Source organism: Narcine bancroftii, chromosome 13 (genome assembly GCF_036971445.1).
Source record: "Narcine bancroftii isolate sNarBan1 chromosome 13, sNarBan1.hap1, whole genome shotgun sequence".
In the NCBI taxonomy this organism is placed as follows: Eukaryota; Metazoa; Chordata; class Chondrichthyes; order Torpediniformes; family Narcinidae; genus Narcine; species Narcine bancroftii.
Window position 1 is genome coordinate 29,139,805 of NC_091481.1, and position 15,228 is coordinate 29,155,032.

At 40.4% G+C, this 15,228-nt stretch overlaps 1 protein-coding gene across 2 annotated transcripts in view; it reads right to left on the bottom strand.

Annotated features, from left to right (window-relative positions):
• Positions 1-15,228, bottom strand: part of LOC138748517 (N-acylneuraminate cytidylyltransferase-like) — a 37,221-nt gene that overhangs the window by 14,045 nt on the left and 7,948 nt on the right. Inside the window, exons 3-4 of one of the 2 annotated variants that reach the window (XM_069908858.1) lie at positions 13,122-13,274; positions 10,147-10,247 (exon numbers count right to left, since the gene is read on the bottom strand). In XM_069908858.1, coding sequence (XP_069764959.1) covers positions 10,147-10,247; positions 13,122-13,274 — 254 coding nt within the window. Of the gene's footprint in view, positions 1-10,146; positions 10,281-13,121; positions 13,275-15,228 lie in introns of both variants that reach the window. The other variant, XM_069908857.1, reaches the window with a different exon arrangement.

A 15,228-nucleotide genomic window follows, 5' to 3' on the forward strand; every position in this document is an offset into this window, starting at 1 on the left:
GGCCTTCCAAATTCAACCACAAATGCAACATTCCCCTAGATTTGAGGAATATTTGTTTCTTGAGTATGGGAGTTTACTGTCATATCCAAACATTCTTTTCTTTGGCTTGGCTTCGCGGACGAAGATTTATGGAGGGGGTAAAAAGTCCACGTCAGCTGCAGGCTCGTTTGTGGCTGACCAGTCCGATGCGGGACAGGCAGACACGATTGCAGCGGTTGCAAGGGAAAATTGGTTGGTTGGGGTTGGGTGTTGGGTTTTTCCTCCTTTGCCTTTTGTCAGTGAGGTGGGCTCTGCGGTCTTCTTCAAAGGAGGCTGCTGCCCGCCAAACTGTGAGGCGCCAAGATGCACATCAAAAGACTTATTGTTGTAGCCACAGATAAGCAAAATACACAGTACAACTTAAATCACCATACCTCACAACAGAAAAAAGACAAAAAATATAAAATAGAAAAATAGTTAATCAGAAAGATGTTTCAACAGGTCAGACAGATCTTTTGGTGGCCTTGGTGTAGTTTATGGTTAGAGTAGTATGAAGAGGTTCAAGTGTCTGAAACCTCTGTTCTTGATCCTAGAGGTGCTAGACCAGTGGTTCTCAACCTTCTTTCCACTCACATACCACTTTAAGTATTTCTAATGCCATAGGTGTTCTGTGATTAGTAAGGCATTACTTGAGGTGGAAAGAAAAAGTTTGAAAACCACTGTTTTAATCGTACCTTATTGACTCGTTATGTGCACAGTTTCAGAACTCCAAAGGAAATGGGCCAATGCCAATTTTTCTCAAGCAAAATATTTCAGTCACAATTGGGTCTGGAGCAGTGATTCTCAACCTTCCCTTCCCACTCACACACCACCTTAAGCAATCTCTTGCTGATCACAGAGCTTCGAGGGCAGAGTGATTATTTAAAGTGGACTGTGAGTGGAAAGGAAAAGGTTGAGAACCACTGTGCTAGACCCTAGGCTTTTGGGCCTTCTGTCTGAATGTCACAGCAAGAACATATTGTGACGAGGGTATTTTATAATGTTGGCTGGCTTCTTGAAGCAGCACCTCTCGTAAATGAATTCAATGGACAAGAGGTTGGTACCTCCGATGGTCTTGGCTTGATTTGCCACTTTCTGTAGTGTTCTGCATTCCAAGGCACTTGAATTTCCAGACCAGGATGTGATCCAGCCAGTCAATGTACTTTCCACAAAAGTTCTGAAGAAATTCCCTTGCAAATAGTAATTATCTTTGAGCATCTCCTAATGTGCTGTCTAAACATGAGGTGCTATTCCCCAAGCTTGTTTAGGGCATCACTGCAACAGAACGCGGGGCGGGGGGGAGTGGGAGGGCACAGACAGGTGAGAGTGGAAGTAGTATGGAGAAGTCAAGAGCAGACAACTTGAAGGTACTGACTGAACATGGGTGCTCTGTAATGCCATCAGCCAATTTGCCTTTGGTTTCTCCAATGCAGAGGAGATCAGGGTGAAAAACCAAATGCAGCATACTGCATTGGAAGAAGTATTTTATCTGTAAAGACCAATAGGCTTCTGTAGTTTTTTAACAAAATATATCTGTCGTGACCTCAAAAGGCATTCATATGCGTGAAAGTCAGAGGAAATACTTGCATGTTTTACACTGGTCAGCTGTTTCTATTTAATCATTTTTGTTGTACTAATAGCTAGATATCAAACATTCCCATATTGAGCAAAAGGTTAATCGAGAAGGAGGGAGCAAATGACAAAGTATCCAGAGTGATTGCCCAGGAGAGAGCAACAGCATTTCCACTAGCCCCTCAGGCTATGGATTCTAATTTTCAACCATCCTCGGGGTGGTTCTTCTAAACCCCATCCCTTAATCCACTCTGTTCCACGAAGAAATACTGCTTCCTACTACTCTCTACATGTCCCTCATAATTTGGAATCTCTATCAGATCCCCATTCAGCCTCCTCCTCTCTAAGGAAAATATACCCAATCTTCTTCATAACTTACATTCCAGACAAAAATTGCACTGAACCTCCAATTCACTCTTGAATGTGCAATCAAGTCTTTCCCAGTCAGTAACCAGAACCGCACACAATATTCTAGTTGTGGCCTAACCAATGTTTTTTTAAAGTTGCACCATGATCTCCAGCTAAGGAAAGCATCCACAACACCTTCCACTCCATCTACCAGGGATCCTTGCACTTTTACACCAAAATTTCCCTTCATTAACCTTTACTATGGTCTTGACATTCATCATGAGTGTCTCATCCTTATTAATCAGATAGCACCAGATTTGAACCTGAGTCGTTGCCAGTGTAATAGCATTGTCCTGGGCAAAGTACACAGTGCATTATTGCCCACTTATCTGAAACATCCATTCATTGGTTGAAAAAAAAATCACCTTGTAAATTAACATTATCCTATCAGTAACAGTACCAATTTTCACATCTGCAATTTTCGCTAACAAATAATTTAGAGATACATGCCCAAATACACCAACTAACCTACAAATCCTGTATTTTTGAGGGTAGGAGGAAACTGGAGCACACAGAGGAAATGAGTAGGTACAAATTCCTTGCAGACAGCACCAGATTCGAGCCCAGATGGTTTCTGTTGTAATAGTATTGTGCTGGGCATAGTGCAAAGTATGATGGGAAATTAGAAGCAATTAAAATTTACAGGGAAACTTGATCTTCATTTATGCTTAGAAAAATCAAACTAATAACAGGACGCAGATAGTAACAAAATACAGTTATTTATTGGCTGTCCCCAATTGCTCTCGAGAAGACGGTGACATAATCCCACAGCAATGTTGGAAATCAATGAAGACAGAATGGTCATATATTTGTTAGAGATGGTCTGTGACTAAGGTTGAAAGGTTCATTTTACTCTCACACAATAATACATTCATGAGATACTTCAACTTTTGTCTGCTGTACGGCAAAGTCACTATGAGCATTGCCTAGTGTCCCTAACAATAGGAGAAGCCAAAGAGAGTCCCTTCAGAGAAAACCGAGTTTCTATTAATTTGCTTCAAATGCTCCTACAGCCAGGAAGATTCCAGTTCAAACCGTCAGCAACCCAAACACCAGATGCAAACATTTGATGCGATCAGAGGGCCTTCAGGTTCCGAGGCCCTTCGGGAAACCCTTCTTGCCCTCAACACCCTCTTAAATCCCGGTTCCAAAACCTGATCCCCATGAGCCAGGGTCCAGCAGCCTGCAACCTATGGGAGTCCTTACACCGCAAGTCGCCAACAGTCTCTCAGCCTGCGGCAAGTCCTTAACCTCAAGTTGCCCGCAACCTGCGGCCTTTGTAGAGTCTTTCAACTGCTGAGCTCCTCACCAGGCTGCTGGAGTGGTCACTGTCCTGTGGCGCCATATCTTATGCTTCTGCTTCGCAACAGGAAGGGGTTCTCCCTATTTCTGGTGCCCTGAGCCAGTCCACTACTCCCTGGAGTCTGCACCTCCTCATGGTATGCTCCTAGCCGTTTAAAGGAAGGAAATCTGCAGATGGCATTATTCTCACGTGCCTGCTACCATCATTCTTGGCAGATCCTATTTCCAATCTACAAAGCAGCAAAATGGGTACCAAGCACAGTGAATGCTGAAATATCAAAAAGATGGAAAGGACAAGGCCAAGAAGCAACTTAACCTTGCTGTTTAAATCCATGCCTCCTCTCCATCTGCAAGAGCAAATCCAGAGAAAAGTCCAGTCATAGATTCCACCAAGAATCGCAATGAAAAATTCCTCACTGTCCTTGAATCCCATCTTGGAACAAATTAATTTTTGAACATTCCTTTTCAACAGTTTCTCTCCTCATCCTTTAGCACTTCCTACAAGTTAATTGAAGATTCAAATCCCCTACAGACAAAACAATTACGAGATGGTATGGACCCAGTTGGCATCTTCCTTCACATATTTATAACTGGAAATTAAAAAAAAATCACTCTATTGCACCTTACATGATAAGCAAACGTATAGCCAGCGATGCATTTATGAAGAGTAGTGGAAATTACAAGTTAGGCAAATTACACATGGTTGAACTCTCTTTAAATATTGATCATCTGTTCCAGGTTACATCATGGATAGAAATATGAAGCTATTCAAACTGGTAATGCTGCAAGAGATGTTATTGCTCTAATTCTGATATCGTCAGTGGGAAGAGAGCTTTAGATTATTCCAAATATTTACTGGAGGAAGAGTGAAGTCGTCCTTTTGGAACTAAAGTGCAACATTGCAGCAATCTGGTACTAAATAAACAAAGGTGGGAAAAAAAATTCTGCACTAAACTGGAGTCTCAGACGGAGGCAAAACAAAAAACTGCAGTCTCTTCTGGATGAACTCAAAGCCTACCATGCTTGTTTCAAGAAGGAAACCAATGAAGCACCCTCAAGTCCCCAGTGACTTGGTGCTGCCAGTCAATGAACCAAATGTGAAAGAATCTTCAAGACGGTGAACCCTCAGAAAAGCTTTGGCCCAGATGGTGCACCTGGCTGCATCCTTTAAACCTGCACGGACCAACTGGTTGGAGTCTTTGCAAACATTTCCATTTTCTTACTATGATGGTTGGAGGTTCCCACCTGTTTCGATGGGGCATTGATCATACTGATGGCCAAGACTAAATTAACCTGCCTCAATGACTACCAGCCTGGTCTAGGATGACAAAATGTTTTGATTACAGAGCAAATCAACTTGTGCCTCAGGAAGGACCAGGATCCACGACAATTTGCCAAGCATCAAAGTGTGTCAACAGCAGACTGCACCTCAATCAACCTCCATTCTGCACCCGGATGACAAAAGAACCCAAATCAGGCTGTTATTCTTTGACTACAGCTTGGCATTTACCACATAGCAACAAAACTATAATCCAACTCAGGATCTGGGATTCTGCTCCTCTCCATGTAATTGGATCCATGGTTTCCACATCATCTTTTCCTTACTGACCAGCAATACTGGGACACCTGCATGCTTAGTCTTCTACTCTATTCCCTCCGAACTCATGATTGCATCGCCAAATTCTTCTCCAATGCAATCCATAAATTTGCTGATGACATACCCATTATTCCACCAACAAAGGTGAAGATGAACAAGAATACAAGATGGAAATCAACCACATTGATTTCAACATCAGCAAGACCAAGGAGCTGATTGTTGACTGGAGGAAGGGGAGGCCAAGCTTGGTGAGATGGTGGTGGAGAGAGATGGTACCTTCAAGTTTCCAGATTCCTGGCCATCCACACATCAGAAGACTTTTTCCTGGAGCCAGCACATCGAGGCCACTCTGAAATGCCTTCACCTTGGGTATGAAGAGCTTCTGCATGCTATTGAATACTCTATTGAACCTCCATGTGTGCATTGTGGAAAGTATACTGACTGTATCGTGGCATGGTTTAGTACCTCAGGTGCCCAGAAACACAGAAAGCTGCAGAAGGTGGCAAACTTAGCCAAGATAATTGAAGACATTTATGGTGTGTCAAAAAGACAGCCAACATCCAGCTCACAACTGCTTCTGACTGCCACCTTTAGGTAAAAGGTACAAAAGCCTGAGGTCTGGGATCTGCAGGTTCAAGAATTCTGCTTTCCCTCACAGCTATCAGACTCCTGAACCACTCCTTACTACCCTAACTGTAAACTACTCTAGAACCACCAAAGAATCTGTCTACACTAATAGATCAGGTTTTTGTTTTGCATGAATTGCAACTGTAAATATTTCTCTATCGTTTTATACTTTTTGGTCTCAGTACATTGTGATAATTTAATTTCCGTTATTGTTGATGGTGCACCTTGTGTACTTGTGTGGCTGCAGTAAGAATTTCAGTGCATTTGTCCATTGCACTTGTGCATATGATAAACTTACATCATATCACAATTTTCTGAAAATACTTACAATTCTTATAGGTGGGACATCAGCGGCTGTGTGGGAAATTTAACTTTTTAAACTGTTCTGCAAGGGGCCATTCATTGCCTATGTCAGTGTTCTGGCTGTATATCATGGTAAGCCATTTTACCACCCTGGGTAAAAAGATAGGAAAAACGTTCAAAATTTCAATGACAAAAATCATCAAAATGCAATCACGTCTTCCTAAAATAACTTCCAATAGATTTTCCATCCTAAAAGAAGATCTCAGAGCAAATTACTTTGAACAATTAAAAACATTCAAAAGTCAAAAACACAGAAGCCAATTCCGACAGTGCAAATTCCCACTCTCTTCTTCAAAATAGCTCCTGGATACAATCCGTTCTGCTCTTGGACTTCTCGGTGAGAGTTCCTCTGTGCAGTAGCCAGGTTCAACCTTCTTCATTTGCTTCGTGAATGGTTATCATTTCCCAAGGTTAGAAGTGGGAAAATTCACGGATTAAAACACAATGTTCAACTAATTCACAATTCCACAGGAACTGAAGTTTGTGCCCGCAGGCAATAAGACGAAGATGACGTCGAGGCACACATAAGTGATGAGAAACATTTCAGTGACAGGCAATGATCACAGCCAGAAAGAGCTAAATCATTTGTCTTTGTGTTCAATAGCTTTACCAAATCTTCCATGATCAACATCCGTTAAATGGACCAGGCACATAAATATAGAGGCTACAAGATCAAAGGGTCAGTATTCTGTAGCACATCACTCACCTAACATCCCAAAATTTTTCTGTCACCTACAAGGAACAGGTCAGGTGTATGACAGAGTATTTCTCATTTAACTGGATGATCACAGATTGAACAATATTCAACCATCCAGAACAAGATGAACCAATTACTCTGCACCCCATCCACTAAACTAAACATTTATTAATTTTGCCATTGTCAGTAAATGTACCGCTTAGTTACTTGCCTATGCCCAATAGCTGTGACCTCTGTGACAAAGGACAATTGCAATAAATGCAGAACACCTCCATCTGCAGGTTTTGCTTCAGGTTGCATTCTGTGCCAACCCTGACAACAATGTCTCTCTTCCTTCACTGTTTGACATGCATCCTGCATCTCCTCCACAATAGTGGAGCATTTCATGAGAAGTAAGATTTAATTAAAAAAATAGCTCACTACCATCTTCTCCCAGGCAGCCAGGGATGGGCAACTAAGGTTCACTCACATACGAAAATATCAAATCGAAAAAGCTAGGAATAAGCTCGAGTTTCTGTATAAGCATTGTTTATCGAAAATGAAGCGAGGTTCTCATAGACTTCTGAATTCCAAGGTTTTATTAGTTTTGAATAAAATCGTGTTATACCTGTACATGCAAATAGTTTTCATTGCTGGTAGAAAATCGGATTCTAATCCATGAAAATTAGTACCACAATAACATCGGCCTGGTGCTCATCACAGAATTGTCTCATTCAAAAGAAAAATTTTAAGCAAATACTGAGGACTGGCAACATGAAAAAACTTTTCAGGAGGTGCCAGCTAGGCTTCCTTCACATCAACAATCATATCTCCCTCCCCTCCCACCACAGAACCTGCTTATCAACTAGGACCAGTGTGACTTGCTCATATGCACGTTGTTTAACATGCAAGCAACTGACCCAAATCTGGCCCCTCCACTGTAATCATAAAACTATTAGATCTGTATACAAATTCACCTGAACTCACATCCTTCACTGAAGCCTGGAATGATTATTGATGGCTTAGTTATAAGGCTTCATGAGAATGCAGACCTCATGGTGAATCAAAGATTGACTGCAATTCATGTCCCCAAGTATTTCGGGGAATTCTATGTCAGCAATAACTAGCAAACAAGCTGGAAATAAAATATTGAAAGATTGTTGTTCATACATAAGCTTTCCTTCTGCATTTCTGCTGTGTGGTAGTCAAAGTATCAAGTCCAGAATCTAAAACAAAAGAATCTGACTCTGCCCAGTACAGAGTTTACAATTTGAATATTGAAGGAAATAGTTATTAGCAAGTTTTACACTACTGAAAACTCAGGTTTCCATTGTACTAATTGATCATTAAATAATATTGGACAAAAAATATACAAGAGTGCAAATGAGAGTAACTTGTCTGGCTGCAACATTGTGTGGCTGCAAAGCATCGGACCAGAAGTGACTACAGAGAATCATTAAAATGGCTGAGAAGATCACTGGGATCTCCCTCTCCTCTATTGATGACATTCACTGGGAATGTTGCTTAAATAGGGCTCTATTATTGAGGAACCATATCATCCATTACACAGTATCTTTGATCTACCACCATCAGGAAGGAGGTACAGGAGCAACAAAGTCAGGACTGACTGCCAGGCTAGGAAATAGCTTTTTCCTCGCAGGTTGTGAGATTGATAAATGGTATCCTGTAAAATTGGGACTCTTATAAATGAAATGTTAATTATTTCAAAATATTTATTTTATTTATATATAAAAAATTTTTATGCATGTTTGCGATTATGTGCTGTGTATGTACTGTTGCCTGGAGAAACACTGGTTATAAATAGGAGGCGATTTTAAGTACAGGTATACACTGTTTAAAGAATACTTGCTTTATAAAAATTCGCTTTTACAAAGGAACCAGTGTTCGATTTTATGAAGGGATTTAAATGGATTTTCACTTTTATGAAAATAGCCTTCAATATTAATGAAAGTGTCTTTGCTTTACACCACCATTTTGACTAACAAAAGGTTTAATAGGAACGCTCTAGTTTCGTAATGCAGGGTATACCTGTATATGGTCATGGGTGTGAACATTTGAAATTCCCTTGCATATTATCCTTTAACTCCAGAAAATTACAGACAGAATATGCAAGTTGTTCCCCCTCTCTTGGTCAACCCTCTGTCTGAAATCTTCTGGAGTTAAAGGATAACATGAAAGGGAAATGCAAATGTGATTCACCACAAAAGAGGAAGGTGTATCAGGAGTTACAGTCAAGGGTTAAAGCAATCTCTGTCACAGAAAAGAGATATTAGAATGATAAAATATTCCATACTTTTCATCATACCATTGGAAGTTTCATGCAACATTATCTCTCATACTATTTAGTGCTTACATTTATACAATTTGAATTGTGCTGTTTGGTTGAAAAGGCTTCTGAAAATTCTGGTACTTTTATTGTGAGTCATATTTGGATTCCTCCAGCTTAAAAGATTCACAATGAACTCAATAGTTGTACGAGAAACTAGCTACAGGTATGGATGGGTCTCGACTTCACATGCACAGTAGTACTGTTGGTTTTGAATTGGCTTCAATGATACTTGATCAAGTGGGAATTTGATGGATTTCTCCACCCCCCCCCCCCCCCCCCCACCAAAGGACCCCTGCACCTAATGGAGCTCTCTAAACAGCTACCTTGTCTCTGCATTCCCTGGCCAGGACAGCTGAGGTCCTCCACTTACCTCAATCCCCATACACCAGGCACCTCCATTTAGTGTTGTGGCCTATATTTTGCTCACATCTCCAACCTCCCTGCTCTTAATAAAAAATGCTTGCACTAGGCAATGCACATTCCCACCACCCATGAGTTGCCAGTAAGCTGCCAAGAGCAACATGGGAAATAAACCATCATGCTCTTCAGGAGTTGCAACTGTTAGGTGGCAGTCAACAGGATCTCTGGCACCCAAGAGGTTGATCCTTACAAAACAATGTTTACTTCACTCTTTAAGCAATAAGAAAAAACTAATTAAAGAATACAAATTACAAATGTGATTAAACATCAATAAATTTTTCAAACTATATGTTTAATTTTAAATCCCCAAGTTTTAAAGTATCAATTTTACAACATAATTTCTTACCACACAGCTCACCAGGTAGAAATTGCACTCTACATTATGGAAAGAGTTGCACACTGATGGTTTGGACAATAGAACATGACATGAATCTGTGGTGATGAGGTTCTTCAAATCAGAAGTATGAAGGTGAAATGAATCTTGGGGTTGCAGCTATTCAAAGTGCATATCTCACTGCATCATGGAGAAGCTTTCAAATGTAAGTACAAAAGGAAGCAAAATGATTTTACAAGCTCCAGTTCATCCAACAGTGGTTCTCAACCTTTTTCTTTCCACCCACATCCCACTTTAAGTATTCCCTATGCCATAGGTGCTCTGTGATTAGTAAAGAATGGCTTAAGGTGAATAGAAAGAAAAAGGTTGAGAACTACTGAATAGCCTGTGCCCAACAAGATAACAATCATCATGAAGTTGGGGATACAACTCCTATATCATTAAGGTTCACTTCATAAAACATCGTACATGCAATATACCTGAAGACAGCCACTATTTTTGATCAATTCTGTAGTAGCCATATAGATTGACCCATTTTCATAGAGCTCTCCTCGCCAATCTTGTCTCCTTGGTCTTTTAGCTGGATTTAAATTCAAAGGTTTTGTTACCTGACCTGTCAATAATTAATAAAAAAAAATTACAAATCAAATTTCTTGCACTACCGAGTGTTAAGATAAAAATCACCACAGGCACTCATTCACCTGTTAATATGACTCAGACATCATTCAAGCACAATTGTCCAGATTTTTTCAATGATCTTCCTGTCACTTCTTTCTCTTGACACACTGAAATCCAATTGTCAAAGAGTCCACGTCATTTACTCAGTTTCACCGTGTCCTCCACAATGCCACTTTCCATATGGTGCCAATGTTGTCTTCCCGGTCTCTCGGATACTAAATGGGTCTTTGACGTAAAATGGCTTATTTCAATCAATTTGCTCTCAGATTTTTCCTTCTCCTCTTCCCAAAACTGCAATAGAATTCTCTTAGCTTCATTTTCCATCCACCTGTCTCAAAGTTCAGTGGATTAACTTGTACCATTTCCAATACTTCCAGTAAAAACCTACCCTTCCCTCCTCTTTCAGCCTTTAGCGATCAAGGCCTCTGAATACTGTCCAGTCTTCATTCCATTCTTCCCACTGTCTACAACCAGCAATACTTGTTCCAGAAGAAACAATTATTTATTTGGGTACACTGAAGACAATATCCTACATTAAACGAAATAGGATAAGCAAAACACAGATAGAATAATTTCAGTTTCCAGATCATTATTGCCCTGTTTGTTAGCACCTGGCAGCAGAGAGTGGATGGCCTCACAATTGTGGAGGATTGAATGAAGGAGGCAAGTCTGTCACGATGAATAAAATGTGCAGGAGACCGAACAAGTGCTTCAGTTACAGAACTTCAGCTGGAGAAAGGTCAGCATAGAGTCAATAATGCAACAAAAGGAGAATAATCTTATTTTGTCTTGAATGGGTGTTGTCCAAAGTTCAAACTGAGGTTACAATGCAATTTGCTTCATCTTCTGCTTGTAAAATTTCCATTCAAATGATGGTCTAAGGCAGCCATTCTCAATCGGGAATGGCCACAGCACATTTAAGTGAAAGCCATATTTTCTTTTCACCTCACGTAATAATTTAAAAAAAATTATGTAGTTGGTAGGAAGGAAGTATGAAAGAAACCAAAGCTTGACTGGTTCACAGGGAAAAGGGCCCAAAAACTTTGAACAGAGCAGACCCAAAAAATGTTGAGAATGACTGGTCTAAGGGACCCTGAATCGGGACAAATCTGTTACAGCAACAAAAAACAAAATGCTGGAGAAATTCAGCAGATCTGGAAGCTTCTGTGGAAACACGATCTAAAAGTGGATTTACTAGCATAAACTCAGAAAACTTTGAGGAACTGTGTGTGGCATCACTGGACTCTGTACACATGATGACAGCAGATCATTGCAGAAAACTCCCAATTTTTTTCCAACATGTCTTGGATATTCACATTTACACAGGATTCCAGAGCTTATTGGGAAAAAAACCAGAGGTTCCATGAGGTTTTTAAATTTAATCATAACCCTTTTGGAATTTAATAGTAACAATTCTAGCTTTATTTTTTTAATTTTAAATTGAAATTAATAATTTATTTTATTTCTATTATTATTTAAAATTTATTATTATTTTAATTTTTTTAAACTAGAGAAACTAATTAATTCTGAAAGTTACTATCACTATTTAGTTTGCACAATGCAGCTTGTATTCTATTTTCCAAATTCTCTTATGACATAGGCCCATCAAGTGTTTGTCAGCACTCAGGCTTTTTGCATTTTCCAATAACTTTCCTTGTAACTTTCTCTCCCACATCAACAGCCTTTTCCTTCTCCCCACAAAAGAAAATTCTCCCACTCATCTACCCACATTTATGTCTTTAGGGTGCAGTAAGAAACCAGAGCACCCATGGCAGAAACTACAGGGTCACTAGAATATGCAAACTCCACACAGACAGCATTCAAGATCAAACTCAGGTCAGTGACACTGATAAAATGCAGCTATTACTTGTTGCACCACCGTGGCTCCTTAACCACTTTTTAAAACACAGACAAGGCAGATGGGATCAGGGATTAGCAAAGATGCTGACAGCAATTAGGGGTCTGGAACCAGGGGCCAAAGGTAACTTGGATGCCCAGAGTTCAGGTTCACTGCTGGAAGAGACAGGAGATTGTGTGGCTCAAGGAGGTTGCGGGAGCGCAAGAGGCGGCAGCAGTGGGATCCACGGACACTCGATATGTCTGAAGGGTCTCTCTTTTGCTTCTCTTTCTCTTCTTGGAAGGGGCACCAAGCTAATGGCACCTCTGTGCCTTTACGGGCAAACACATTTCTTTACGTACATGATCAAAAAGGAACCTTGAACATTCAGCAGAGGGTGAAGAAAATGTCTGAGAACGTTGGAAAGATGTTTCTAAGGCCAAGAAACTTGAAGATATGCTCAACAAAACAGAGGCTGGTTATGGGCTGAGTATTTGTGAAGAAAAAAATTATAAAACAATGCAGACTTGGAGAGGATGTTGAAACAGAGCAGCATTGAGGGGGAAAGAGAGTGGCGAATGTTTCCTCTATGTCAGTCACAGAGAGAATATGCAAAAGTTGCTGAGGTAAACTGAGGTGTAGCTATACTGGAAATATCAATGGTAGTTACTGAGGGAGGAATTGGTGGACGGAGAAGTGATGTCATGGTTGATGGCAACAGTGGGTAGGGAAGATGCATGGTCAAAGAGAGGTTTCACAAAATGCACATTTTGATGGAATGTGGACAAACAATCTTTGAACTACACATCAGATGATACACAATCATGAGGAAATTCATCTGCAGTTTTAATCTTTCCATTTGCTCTGTACCACCTGCAATCAAAAGAGTGAAAGCTCACATTTTTATTGCAAAAATTATAAATTGCACACACACTCTACCTTTTGGCACCTCCTTCCACCGAAACTGATGTCGTCTTACAACAGAAAACACTGAATCGTATCCTTCTTCCTTCATCATCCTTACCACTTCAGTCAAATGGTGAGGGTGGAGACAGGGAGAAGTGCACTGAATATGACAAACCACATCAATGCCTGCAGTTAATACAAGAAGAGTTATTATTTATAAAATGCAAGGAGGAATGGCAATTGTAAATCATCAATCAGGCATGTACAATTTGCAGTGTATCCCCAGGACTGATTTACTGCAGCCGGTGTTCCCTTTGTGGCCTTCTCTACATTGGAGAGTCTGGGTGAAGACTGGGAGCACCTTTACTCTGTCTACAGTGACAGGGACTTACCAGTGGCCAACCATTTCAGTTCTGCGTCCCATTCCCACACTCACCTATCTATCCATGGCCTCATGTACTATCCTGCCAAGACCACAGTAAATTGGAGAAACAATACTCGATTTTCTGTCTGGGCACTCTTCAGCTGGATGGCATTAACCTCAAGCTCTGGTTTCTGCTAATCTGCTCTCCCTTTCCCTCCTCCCTTCCCCGTCTTCTTTCCCTCTGCTTCCCTCCCCCTTCCTTCTCTATTCACCTTGCTACTTCCCCACCTTGCCCTGCCTCCCTTCTCCACCTATAACCTCCTGTCTTTGGGACCATGCTCCCCTCCCCTTGCCTCCCCCTTTACCTTTTTTTTCTTAAATTCGGATGCCTGCCGACATTTTTCCACACCTTGATGAAGGGCTCAAAGCTGAAAATGCTGGTTATGTATTTAAAAAAAAATCTTAGCTATATTGAGGCCAAACACAAATTGGGTGACCACTTCACCAAACACTTATGCTTAGTGCGTGGGTTAAATATGAACTTGTAGTTAACTATTTTAACTCCCTCAATTATTCCAAGGACAATCCATTGTCAGGGTGAAGCCAAACACAATGAGAAACAACAGATCATATTCCTCCTTAGCCTTAAACCCAACAGCACGGACATTGAATTTTCTAATTTTTGATGACCCCTATCTGATTCCACTGGTTTCATCTCTTCTTTACCAATGCCTGGAAAAATAAACCCCACCCTAACTTTATCCCCTTCCTAATGGTCGGTCTCTTGCACCTTCTGTCATATCACCTCTGGGCCCCTCCCACAGCTTTTCCCCTTTAGACAGGAAAACCCCGGGATACACTATTTCACTCAACGGGAAATTCAGTTACCGCGATTTGGAAAACTGCGATCATTTCCTGATTTACGCGTGTAATTATTCCAGATCTTTCTGGAAAACTCAAGTTACAAGTAGATTGTGTGAACAGCCCTAAATAAAATGTGCACAAATGACAGTCAGACTCAGTGGATGAACAACCTCTATTAAATGCAGACAAAAGAAAATGTGGAAAAGAATCTGACAGTGTATTAAAAGGAAAAGAAAAGCAATTTACTTTGGAAGAAAAAGTGATCATTAAATGACATGAAGAGAGTGCCATCAATGTGAAAATCGGACATGATCTGGGCTACAATGAGACAACGGTACGCACAATTTTAAGTAAGAAGCACGAATATAAAGAACATGGTAAAGTTTTATCAGTTTCTCTAAGCATGGAAATGACTCGAAACACAAGTCCATTAATGATTGAACTGGAACGGCTACTTCATCTTTGGACTGAAGATTGAATGATTGAAGTGGAACGGCTACTTCATCTTTGGACTGAAGATTGAATGATTGAACTGTAACGGCTACTTCATCTTTGGACTGAAGATTGTAACCAAAAGCGAATACCACTTAGTACAAAAAAAAACACTGAAACCAAAACTTGAAACCCCTTTTTGATGCTTAAAGAGAATAAATTTCAAGGGAATACTGAAATTTTTGCTGCAAGTTTAGGTTGGTTTGACCGCTTTATACATTGAACAGGATCACACAACGCAAGAATTACAGGGGAGGCTGCTAGAGTTGATGTTAAAAATGTCGCTGCAAAATTTCCAGAAATTTTTCAAAAAGGATTTGAACATGCTGAAGCTGCAAAGGATTCTTATCTAAATGTCACTCCAAACATGGAAAGAAGCATGGTATTCCACAGCAATTTATTAAAAGCAATCGGTAGCTA